The 12,652-nt window shown below is 38.7% G+C and overlaps 1 protein-coding gene across 1 annotated transcript in view; it reads left to right on the top strand.

Annotated features, from left to right (window-relative positions):
- LOC126482145 (uncharacterized) overlaps positions 1 to 12,652 on the top strand; it is a 111,913-nt gene that overhangs the window by 81,890 nt on the left and 17,371 nt on the right. The window contains exons 6-7 of the mRNA XM_050106125.1: positions 1,831 to 2,129; positions 6,823 to 7,243. Of these exons, the coding sequence (XP_049962082.1) occupies positions 1,831 to 2,129; positions 6,823 to 7,243 (720 nt within the window). The remainder of the gene's footprint in view (positions 1 to 1,830; positions 2,130 to 6,822; positions 7,244 to 12,652) is intronic.

Below are 12,652 nucleotides of genomic sequence, written 5' to 3'. Positions count from 1 at the left end.
TTGGAAAAATAATGGGTGCAATTCAAACCAGAGAAGGTTGAAAATGAGAAGTAATGTGGATATTTACCAAAAATATAGAAAATATCAGAAGTAATGGCAAAGCAAAGGTTAACCTTATTTGAATATGTCTCCAAACGAATGACAACAGGCTTACAAAACAAAAATGCGTGTAGTTCTAGAAAAATAAGTCAACAATATCACAAATATCAGAAATATGAAAAGAACCAGAAAGAAACAACATCCAAGAGTTAGAAATGAGTATTTTTAAGAATAAAATAGTAAATTTAGAAGGCTTTTGAGACAAGAAATAATAAAATATGAAAAACATGGACAGAACAACAAAGGTAGAAGATGGAAGACAGTAAAAACAGGAAAAAAAAAACAAAGAAAGAAGAGAAATCGAACTTACGTGAGCCCAGTGGGTTAGTACAAAGATACTGTGCATATAGCTGTTGTGCAGATCATGAGTTTTCAAAAAAGTTAATGGTTCAATAAACATAACTGGTTTTGAAGAATGTACTAGTTCATGTGAACAAAAGTTTAAATGACACCTGTAGTAGCGATAGGCTCTAGGTGGAATAAAATAGCTGTGTACACACTTTAATATTTTTCACGTGTATATCACCATAGAAAAATTCAACAAGGCAAGTATATACCTCCTGACCTGCAAAGACTGTGATTAAGTATATAGTGGACAAACATGTAGAAATTTCAGCGTAAGATACTCAGAACATTTAAGAGCACTGAAAAGTGACAGCACACATTACAGATTTACAAACCACCACATGAAAAACAGCCACCAACCCAGTGGCACAGAAACAGACCACCAGACCCTAAAATGCAGTATTATTTGTACATTTTTTAACAGTAGAAGAAAACTAGGACATCCAAAAAGCTGTCACTCAGGGCAATAAAGGCATCAATGATCACACATTACTCTGCAACAAAACACTATACAGTGCCTTAAATGAAATATCAAAAACTCTTATCTCTCTCTCTCTCTCTCTCTCTCTCTCTCTCTCTCTCTCTCTCTCTCTGAATGAAAACCATTGGAACAAATACAGAATTTATGGCCATCAATTTGAAACAAAACTGTGAAACAAATGACCGTCAAAAGCACATCAAAAATGTAAATTGTTCTGTGAAATGTGTGTCAAAACCACAATAACATAACAAGACATAGAATTCACAAACGAGCAGGAGAAAACATGAATAAATGCTGTTAAAGTACAAAACATAATCCATGAATTACAACCCACACCAGGTAGTTGTACTTACTAAAGCCTCACAAATTTTTACCGATGTCCACAGGTAATTCTAACCACACAAAAACAACAAAAACGTGTTTGGCACACAAATACAAACCAAATGCAACAAAGGCCAAAAAGTAGCATATGACATGATTTTTTGCTGGAATATATATTTTAAAGGCTGTTTTATAAACAATAATTCAGTGTAGATGATATCCTAATGTCCCATATGTCTGTAGATGACATGCCATATTAATTTAGACCTGTGCCTGATTCCTTTTGGCAGCCACAGGACACATGCAATGTGCCATGTACACAGGTAATCTAAATAACAACAAAATCTGATGTAACATATTTCCTAACCTAAATAAAATCTGTATGTATGTATGTCAGGAAAATTATAAGAGAAAAGCCTACTGAGGATGTCTTAACTGTGGTGAAATGTATTTGGGTAGTAAAGCAAAAAAGTAATTTTGTGCTATCAAAAAGGTGGACCAATCTTTAGTTCATTATCATTTTTCTACATCCACAGGAACGAGAGCTCAATATTCCAAAATTGCAGATTTTTTTTCTTTTCCAGGAAGTTTTTGAAGCAGATTACAGCTATTAAAGATGCAGGATTTAGAGGAGCAAGGAACGAAGTTGAAACATTTCTTGCTAATACAAGTAAAAAGAAGCAGCCTAAAGGTATAGTGAATGCAGATGAATTGATGCCTCTCAAAAATGCAGCAGAAAGTTTGGAGAAAAAGTTGTTAAACTACATCAAAAGGAATAAGTGTTCACCTGTCATACGTGACAAAGCTGTTGACTATTTACTGAGTGGTCAGGTATTTATACCACCTGCTGGTATATGGAACATGTTCACAGCGGATAGCACAGGTATTGTTTACAAACATTTTAATTATTTAATATTGGTTGTCAAGTGGTATTCTTGAACTTCATCACTTATTTTTTGGGTAGAGGAAACCTTAAGAAAAAGCAGATGGACACATGTGAAAAAGTAAATACAAAAAAATGCTGTATTTTGGTACTAAGGGTTCCCTATCCTGACAGAAGAGAGGAAAGGGTTGGAGTAAGACTAGTGTTGTTGTTGTTGTGGTCTTCAGTCCTGAGACTGGTTTGATGCAGCCCTCCATGCTACTCTATCCTGTGCAAGCCTTTTCATCTCCCAGTACCTACTGCAACCCACATCCTTCTGAATCTGCTTAGTGTATTCATCTCTTGGTCTCCCTCTACGATTTTTACCCTCCACGCTGCCCTCCAATACTAAATTGGTGATCCCTTGATGCCTCAGAACATGTCCTACCAACCAATCCCTTCTTCTGGTCAAGTTGTGCCACAAACTTCTCTTCTCCCCAATCCTATTCAATACTTCCTCATTAGTTATGTGATCTACCCATCTAATCTTCAGCATTCTTCTGTAGCACCACATTTCGAAAGCTTCTATTGTCTTCTTGTCCAAACTATTTATCGTCCATGTTTCACTTCCATACATGGCTACACTCCATACGAATACTTTCAGAAATGACTTCCTGACACTTAAATCTATACTCGATGATAACAAATTTCTCTTCTTCAGAAACGCTTTCCTTGCCATTGCCAGCCTACATTTTATATCCTCTCTACTTCGACCATCATCAGTTATTTTGCTCCCCAAATAGCAAAACTCCTTTACTACTTTAAGTGCCTCATTTCCTAATCTAATTCCCTCAGCATCACCCGACTTAATTAGACTAAATTCCATTATCCTTGTTTTGCTTTTGTTGATGTTCATCTTATATCCTCCTTTCAAGACACTGTCCATTCCATTCAACTGCTCTTCCAAGTCCTTTGCTGTCTCTGACAGAATTACAATGTCATCGGTGAACCTCAAAGTTTTTCTTTCTTCTCCATGAATTTTAATACCTACTCCGAATTTTTCTTTTGTTTCCTTTACTGCTTGCTCAATGTACAGATTGAACAACATCGGGGAGAGGCTACAACCCTGTCTTACTCCCTTCCCAACCACTGCTTCCCTTTCATGTCCCTCGACTCTTATAACTGCCATCTGGTTTCTGTACAAATTGTAAATAGCCTTTCACTCCCTGTATTTTACCCCTGCCACCTTTAGAATTTGAAAGAGAGTATTCCAGTCAACATTGTCAAAAGCTTTCTCTAAGTCTACAAATGCTAGAAACGTAGGTTTGCCTTTCCTTAATCTTTCTTCTAAGATAAGTCGTAAGGTCAGTATTGCCTCACATGTTCCAGTGTTTCTACGGAATCCAAACTGATCTTCCCCAAGGTTGGCTTCTACTAGTTTTTCCATTCGTCTGTAAAGAATTCGTGTTAGTATTTTGCAGCTGTGACTTATTAAGCTGATAGTTCGGTAATTTTCACATCTGTCAACACCTGCTTTCTTTGGGATTGGAATTATTATATTCTTCTTGAAGTCTGAGGGTATTTCGCCTGTTTCATACATCTTGCTCACCAGATGGTAGAGTTTTGTCAGGACTGGCTCTCCCAAGACCGTCAGTAGTTCCAGTGGAATGTTGTCTACTCCGGGGGCCTTGTTTCGACTCAGGTCTTTCAGTGCTTTGTCAAACTCTTCACGCAGTATCATATCTCCCATTTCATCTTCATCTACATCCTCTTCCATTTCCATAATATTGTCCTCAAGTACATCGCCCTTGTATAGACCCTCTATATACTCCTTCCACCTTTCTGCTTTCCCTTCTTTCCTTAGAACTGGGTTTCCATCTGAGCTCTTGATATTCATACAAGTCGTTCTCTTATCTCCAAAGGTCTCTTTAATTTTCCTGTAGGCGGTATCTATCTTACCCCTAGTGAGATAGGCCTCTACATCCTTACATTTGTCCTCTAGCCATCCCTGCTTAGCCATTTTGCACTTCCTGTCGATCTCATTTTTGAGACGTTTGTATTCCTTTTTGCCTGTTTCACTTACTGCATTTTTATATTTTCTCCTTTCATGAATTAAATTCAATATTTCTTCTGTTACCCAAGGATTTCTACTAGCCCTCGTCTTTTTACCTACTTGATCCTCTGCTGCCTTCACTACTTCATCCCTCAAAGCTACCCATTCTTCTTCTACTGTATTTATTTCCCCCATTCCTGTCAATTGCTCCCTTATGCTCTCCCTGAATCTCTGTACCACCTCTGGTTCTTTTAGTTTATCCAGGTCCCATCTCCTTAAATTCCCACCTTTTTGCTGTTTCTTCAGTTTTAATCTACAGGTCATAACCAATAGATTGTGGTCAGAGTCCACATCTGCCCCTGGAAATGTCTTACAATTTAAAACCTGGTTCCTAAATCTCTGTCTTACCATTATATAATCTATCTGATACCTTTTAGTATCTCCAGGGTTCTTCCATGTATACAACCTTCTTTCATGATTCTTAAACCAAGTGTTAGTTATGATTATGTTGTGCTCTGTGCAAAATTCGACCAGGCGGCTTCCTCTTTCATTTCTGTCCCCCAATCCATATTCACCTACTATGTTTCCTTCTCTCCCTTTTCCTACACTCGAATTCCAGTCACCCATGACTATTAACTTTTCGTCTCCCTTCACAATCCGAATAATTTCTTTTATTTCATCATACATGTCTTCAATTTCTTCGTCATCTGCAGAGCTAGTTGGCATATAAACTTGTACTACTGTAGTAGGTGTGGGCTTCGTATCTATCTTGGCCACAATAATGCGTCCACTATGCTGTTTGTAGTAGCTTACCCGCATTCCTATTTTCCTATTCATTATTAAACCTACTCCTGCATTACCCCTATTTGATTTTGTGTTTATAACCCTGTAGTCACCTGAGCAGAAGTCTTGTTCCTCCTGCCACCGAACTTCACTAATTCCCACTATATCTAACTTCAACCTATCCATTTCCCTTTTTAAATTTTCTAACCTACCTGCCCGATTAAGGGATCTGACATTCCACGCTCCGATCCGTAGAACGCCAGTTTTGTTTCTCCTGATAACGACATCCTCTTGAGTAGTCCCCGCCCGGAGATCCGAATGGGGGACTATTTTACCTCCAGAATATTTTACCCAAGAGGACGCCATCATCATGTAATCATACAGTAAAGCTGCATGCCCTCGGGAAAAATTACGGCTGTAGTTTCCCCTTGCTTTCAGCCGTTCGCAGTACCAGCACAGCAAGGCCGTTTTGGTTATTGTTACAAGGCCAGATCAGTCAATCATCCAGACTGTTGCCCTTGCAACTACTGAAAAGGCTGCTGCCCCTCTTCAGGAACCACACGTTTGTCTGGCCTCTCAGCAGATACCCCTCCGTTGTGGTTGCACCTACGGTACGGCTATCTGTATCGCTGAGGCACGCAAGCCTCCCCACCAACGGCAAGCTCCATGGTTCATGGGGGGGGGGGGGGGGGGGTTAAGACTAGTAAGGGTTGAAAAATTGAGGAAAATTTACCACGGATGCTGGGTCAATGGGAAAAAATTGATTGTAGGTATGGGACAAAATTAGAGGCAAATCAGTGTGTGGCAGTATAACAAATATTTTGGGGGGGAGGGGAAACACTTATAGCCATAGTTCACTGCTATGAGCTGCTGATAAATACATCTTTATTACAACCTGTTTGCCCTCAGATCATCAGGTATTGAAGATATTTCAAATACGTAGTAAAATACATAACATTGATTTATGATGGATTTTATGCCATTTGATGCCATATGTTTTATGCTGCTATGTAAGCTGTTTTTAATATCTTTTGATACCTGATGGTCTGAGGGAAAGTTGGATGTAATAAAGAGGTATTTTTGTCAGCTCATGGGAGTGAACTCTGATTTTTTTTAAATATTTAAAAGTTATTTGAGGCACCATCTTAAAAAAAATACATCACTAAGAATCCAATGCAGAAAGAGGTGTGTGTGTGTGTGTGTGTGTGTGTGTGTGTGTGTGTGTGTGTGTGTGTGTGTGTGAGAGAGAGAGAGAGAGAGAGAGAGAGAGAGAGAGAGAGAGAGAGAGAGATGAAAGGGAATAATAATAATAATATTAGAAGAAGAAAAAGAAGAGAAAAGTGTTATAGATTGAGACTTCATGGTTGGTGAGAACCATTGTACACAAAGTTTCCTCCTGCGAAGTTGTGAGGAACAAATACAGGGATGGAGAACATACATGTGAAAATAACCACCATAAATATTTTCAGGTCATAGATTGTTTTCATAGCTTTATTGTATATTTTTATTTTGTTCATGTTTGTTTAGTTTAAATCGGGAAAGTAGCTTACATGACTTATACAGCACTGTTATAACAGTTAGGCAAAAAAGCATCTCAGTCTGTAGAGCTTACTTCAAAGAAATCAATAATAGAGGCCAAACTGTGGCATTCTATCTTCATTCACTAAAGATGAAAGAATTTCGTAGGAATGCAGGGGTTTTTATGTAACATTCATCCATGGGGAGTTGCTAGCGGTGAGCAGCATTTTTGCATTATTGCTATACTTTCTGTTACATGTTCCTTTTCTGTTTACCTATTTGATGCTTGAACTTTATTTTTAATACCATACATGTGTTTAGTTGCTCATGAGAACTAAAAGAATAATTAATTATTTTCAGATGAGTCTGATCATCTAGCACCATGGTTAATTGAAATCTGGAGCCCTATGCTAAACTTGTTGCAACAGAACCTCAATATTTTACCTACACTTCTGTGTCGACTTGCCTCGGCAACTGCAGATATACAGTTAGAACAACACCAGCAGAGGGTTGCAGCACTTTGGATGAGAGAATTATTTGCAGCCTGTGCCAAGTCACAACTAATCCTCAAAGCTGCATGTTCAGAATTTTCTTGGTGTGACAAAAATGTACCAAAAGAACTGTGGAGTAAGGCTGAGAGACTTGTGGTTAAGAAACAGCCTCATTTTGAACGCATAATTAGTTTAAGAATTTCTGAATTACCTGATGCAACTTTGTCTGTTGATGATGTTAAAGAAATTCTTCTTTCGCCAAGCAGCTGGACACATTTATTCTTACCAGAGTAAGAATTTTTCCCTTACTTGATCTTTAATTCCTTTTTATATGTTTCTTATGATTTTGGTGTACCTGACATGTTATTTGGCTGCATGCATGTTGATTAACTTCTCAACCGGAACTTTCCGTGAATTATTATTTCATATTATTGACTATGATACAGCTGTTCACAAAGGTTATGACGTTAAAGATAATACATAACGAGCTACATTGTGACAGGAATGCAACCAGTGGCTTCCAAAAAACACAATTATTCACCAAAGACTGGGAAACCATGCTGTTGTTGCAGTGAGTTAACAGTGAGTTAATGTATGTTGTGGCTGCATTCACACAAGTTTACCTTTAAGAGAAATAGGGTAGATTAGTGGTATGGCAGTATTAGGACATAATGTATGGGGGAAAGCACGAGTCAGAGCTTGGACTTGTCTTTCTCATGGATATCACTTTCCTGGCTAGAGTATGGATGGAAGAGTGGCATAAAAATGAAACTGGATATTTTGTAGGTTGTGTGGCTAATGGAATATCATTTTGGGGAAGAGGCATAAAGGGTTTTGGAGAAAATATTCTTTCTTGTAAGACATGATGCAAGGTAGTAGTAGTCCTGATGGATGTGGTTCAGCTGTTGTTCATGTTGGTAATGTGGAATGAGCAGAGTGCTCCTTATGGATGGTTAATGGCCGTGATTGGAATACATGCAATAGAAAAGGATATGGCACAGAACATATTGTGGAATAAGTTTGGACAGCACATGCTTGTGATGGCACTGAAAATTCCTTCAAGAACGTGGGAAGAAGAATTGCTCATCAATGCAGATTTTAAGTGTGGATTATAACAATGTATGTGAAACCTGTTTCAGATCAAAGGAGTGGCATTTATTAAAATGGGCAAATTGTTTGTGATTCCTTGGCTTAATATGGAGCCATCAGAGAGGTGGAGCTCAGCTTCAAAGAAATTGTCTTGATGAGAAGAGTTTCAACTAAAATATTTCACATATCACTTTGGGATTGGGAGGAAAGAGGACAGTGTATCTTGCCAAGACCACCTTTCCTAAATATATTGTCACTAAATCTGAATCAGCTAAGTAGTTCAGGATGTTGGGTGTGACAGTAGATGTTTCCTCCAGATAGTCTGTAAGTAGGGTGGCATATGGGTAATCTTAGAGGGTGCTGTGCAAGTTCACATGATTCCTTCTTTTACGGATAAGGAAATAGTTGGTCTTGTACACAAGGAATGAGATGGTAGGATTTTTGTTCACTGCTTTTTACTAAGGTACTTTTCTATATGTGTTCTGGGAAGCACAGAAAATGACTGTTAACAGAATAGCCATGGACCCTTCTTCATTACACATTGGTGTTTACTGCAGAGATAATGGCCATCATGTAAATTTTCTAGTTTATCTAACAAGATCTGGATCGTATCTGACTTGTTTGGTAAATACTTTATGATTAAAGGAGACCACTCACTACAGAGCACCCCCCTCCCCCAAAACAAACACACACACACACACACACACACACACACACACACACACACCCCTTCCTACATAGTATATTTGTACTCTAACTCAAGAGAGGATTTACTCCGAAATCTAGAAAGTTTTTGTGTATGATGCCTCAACACTTCTGCTTTTTGGTCGGTGATCTCCTTTATGAATAAAGTATTTACATTCTTCCAGAACGTTCCTGACTTGTTTAGTGCAACATAAACTCTCACTACCCCAGCAGTAGGGAGGAACAATGGCATTCATATTACAAACCTAATGCACATGGTTATTCAGCACCAGTGAAATGGAACTTCAATACTTTTCACAAGATGTCATCATTCCAAGGCATCCAATAAAACTAGTGTGTAGACCTCCTCAAAAAAGGGTGCGTAAACAGTAAATTCTCACTTATTGTAAATTTCAGTATATTCAACCACTCCTCTGAACATAAAGTGAAGAGATATAGTACATGTGATATAAATCACACATTCGTTTTGTGTGAGTGGTATGATTAGCAGGTAACTTACGGCTAGAGACTAAGAGATTTGAAACACCAATTTCCCCACTAATATCAAGCTATCCTCATTTCCATAAATAAAACCTTACAAAATCATTATGGAAAAAGTAGACTGCTACTCACACTATAGAGGAGGCATTGCGTAGCAGATACACAGAATGGAAAGACAGCTATACATATCAGCTGTCAGTAAAAAAGCCCCCTTCCATACTAGAAAAACACATATTCACATGAGCATAACACAGACACGTATGATCACTGTCATTGTCCACTGTGGCAAGACAGCAGACTGCAACTGTTCCTGAAGCAGACATCAGTCTGCTGTGGGTTGTGGGAGTAAGGAGGTGGCATGAGGCGGGGAGGAGGTGGTATGGTATGGTATGGTATGGTAGGGTAAGGGTGGGGGAATCTGTAGTGCTGTTTGTGGGAGTGTGCAGGGATGTAGGGATGTGGTGGGGCTGCTAGGTGTAGCTGAGCAGTTTGGGGAAAGGGGGGGGGGGAGGAGGGAAGGGGGGGGGGAGAGGAGAAGAGGAGGAAAAGACACAAAGGTTGAGGCCAGGGGGAGCTAGGGGAACATAGAACGTACTGCAGAGAGTGTTTCCATGTGCACATTTCAGTAAAGCTAGTGTTGGTGGGAGGGACCATATGGCTTAGGCTGTTAAGCAGTCATTGAATTGAAGCACATTGTCTTGGGTGGTATGTTCAGCAGCTGGCCGGTCCAGCTGTCTCTTGTGGATATACAGCTTGTTAGTTGTCATGTCCACATAGAAAGCAGCATAGTGATTGCAGCTTAGTTTGTAGATTATATGGCTGCTTTCACAGGTAGCCCTGCCTTTGATGGAATAGGAGATGCATGTGACCGGACTGGAGCAGATAGTGGATGTATTGGACACATCTTGCACCTATGCCTGTTGCAGCGATATAAGCCAAGAGGCAAGGGGCTTGGAGCAGGGGTGGAGTAAGGATGGGAAATACCCAGGCAAATGAGTAAAAATGATGTAAGTGATGTATAAAGTTTTGAAAGTGTTGAAAAACACATGCAGGGGATGTAGTAAGAACAGGCAAGTTCCCTCCCCTATTGGGTGAGCATCCTCCTCCTGCTTCCCTTAATTCAATTTTTTACTTTCTTCAATTTTTACAAAAATGGTCTATTTTTTGGAGACATCTGTTATGTCAAGAAATAATTCCAGTGAAATTCTTCTCAAAGGAGGTCATATGCATGTTTTAAGGAAGATAATATTACAAAAATTATAGATTGCTACTTGCCATATAAAGGAGACATTGAGTTGCAACCAGGCACAATGAAAAGACTGCTATACTTTTTAGCTTTCGGCCAAAAGGCCTTCTTGTGAAGTAAAAAACACACATGCATACACATTCACAGAAGTTCAACTTGGACACACACGTGACCACACTGTATGGCCAGATGCAGTAGACGTGTGTGTGTGTGTGTGTGTGTGTGTGTGTGTGTGTGTGTCTTTGTTTTACTTCAGAAGAAGGCGTGTGCCTGTCTGTGACTCAACATCTCCTCTATATGATGAGCAGCACTCTATGCATTTCATTATAATATTGTTCTTATTCCATCTTGGACTTTCCAGTTTTTGGTTTTAAGCAAGATAAACAGTTTTCAAGACATTCTATCTGGAAGATTAAAAGTCTTTTAACCAGTGAATTTGGCATAATTTTCAACTTCGGTTTTACGTCAGTTAAATCTTTCTCCTCAACTACTTGCCTTTTATACTTGGAGAAACGTATTTGTAGTACATAAATGTTAGTACTGACGTCTAAAGGTAAACAAAGGAGAAGGAAAAAAGAAAACAGTGACATTGCTTTTAAAACTCACATTTACTGTTTCTAAACAATTTTGCTATACAATTTTTTGTTCAGTGTTATGTACCTTAATGTTAATTTCTCATTCAAATTAAGAATTATTTTAGAATTAATAAACAATTATTGTCTTTATATACATTTAAAATCATCATATATGTGACAACTAAAATACCACAATATCTGCTGAACAGATAAGCTGTTGTGTGTAAATATTAACAGAAAACCATGATCCAGATCTTCTGTCAAATTCCTCTGAAGGGTCTACAAAATTGCGTACTTCTTGAAAGTTGGTATAATGAGGGTGGCCTCTTTTTCAGACAGAGGAGTGGTTTAATACTAATTTAGCATAGCAATCTTAGTGATAACAGGCTACTGCAGCTACTAAACAGTAAACACTGTGGATGTATTCAACAACCTTTTCACCAAAATCATAATGGTGTTTCTCTTCTTTCTCAAGCAATGTGTTTCAGAGCTAAAGAACAAACTTCAAACCTTTCACGATGTTTATGAAGTTTTTTTCCTCGCTGGCTCTAAGTCACTTTTCCAGTACATATGAAAGTCTTTTTGAAATTGAATGGACGAGACAAAGATGTTCTTATACTTCTATCATCTATTTGTGCAGCTCTCTGACTAATTAAATGTAAATGGACAGATAAAAAGATCTACTCACCAGGTGGTGGCAGGGGAACACACACTCAAAAGGATTTAACTTTCACAAGGTTTTGGAGCCAGTGGCTCCTTCTGGTGGAAGAGTTGAAGAGGAAGGAAGACGGGTGAAGTAAAAGGACTGGAGAGGTTTACGGGAAGGGGTACAGTTTAGAAAAGTCACCTAGGTCAAGAGAGGCTTACTGGAGGGGATGAGAAGGAAAGACTGATTAATTAGTTTTTTTACATTGCATTTCTTAATGTATTTTCTCATCAACATACCTTATGGTCTTCAATCACTCCAATGTTTTGTAAAACAGTATGAGCCTCGTACTTCCATTCTTAGCTGATATGTATCAGTTTCCAAGTGTCTTATTTCAAAACAGATTTATCACAAGTAAAACAAGTGATAGGGTCCAGCATTAGTCTTCTCTCAGCCCACAGAAAAGAAAAGAAAGAAAGAAGAAACACTATAAACTGAACTGTTCCACACAGCTTTAATAAGTTCACAACATAAACTGAACTAAACTGGGAATGGGTGTGGAAAAAGATCAGCAACAGTGGTAGGGGAACAGTCACTGAATGGGAAGGAGAACTTTGCATTTTCATTGTTGGACACCTATGCCTGACTTCAACAATATTGAGTGTACAAGAAATTTCATAAAGTTTAAAATACACACAATATTTCCATATACATGATGAAACTGAAATTCCTTCCTCAGCTGCAATCGGCATTGAAAAAAATTCAGTTGTGACAAGTGAAAATTTGTGCTGGTCTGGGACTTGAACCCGGTCTTCCTGCTTTACCTGAGCAGTCGCCTTTACCACTTTGGCTATGCGAGCATGCTTCCCTTGAGACTCAAATTCCCAACTTGTCAGACACTACAGATGCAGTGCCACCTACCAATTACCCTCACTGCTTGCAGCCCCACATAGATTCC

The sequence above is a fragment of the Schistocerca serialis genome, chromosome 1, assembly GCF_023864345.2.
Source record: "Schistocerca serialis cubense isolate TAMUIC-IGC-003099 chromosome 1, iqSchSeri2.2, whole genome shotgun sequence".
NCBI lineage: Eukaryota > Metazoa > Arthropoda > Insecta > Orthoptera > Acrididae > Schistocerca > Schistocerca serialis.
This window is presented reverse-complemented; position numbering and strand designations above follow the sequence as displayed.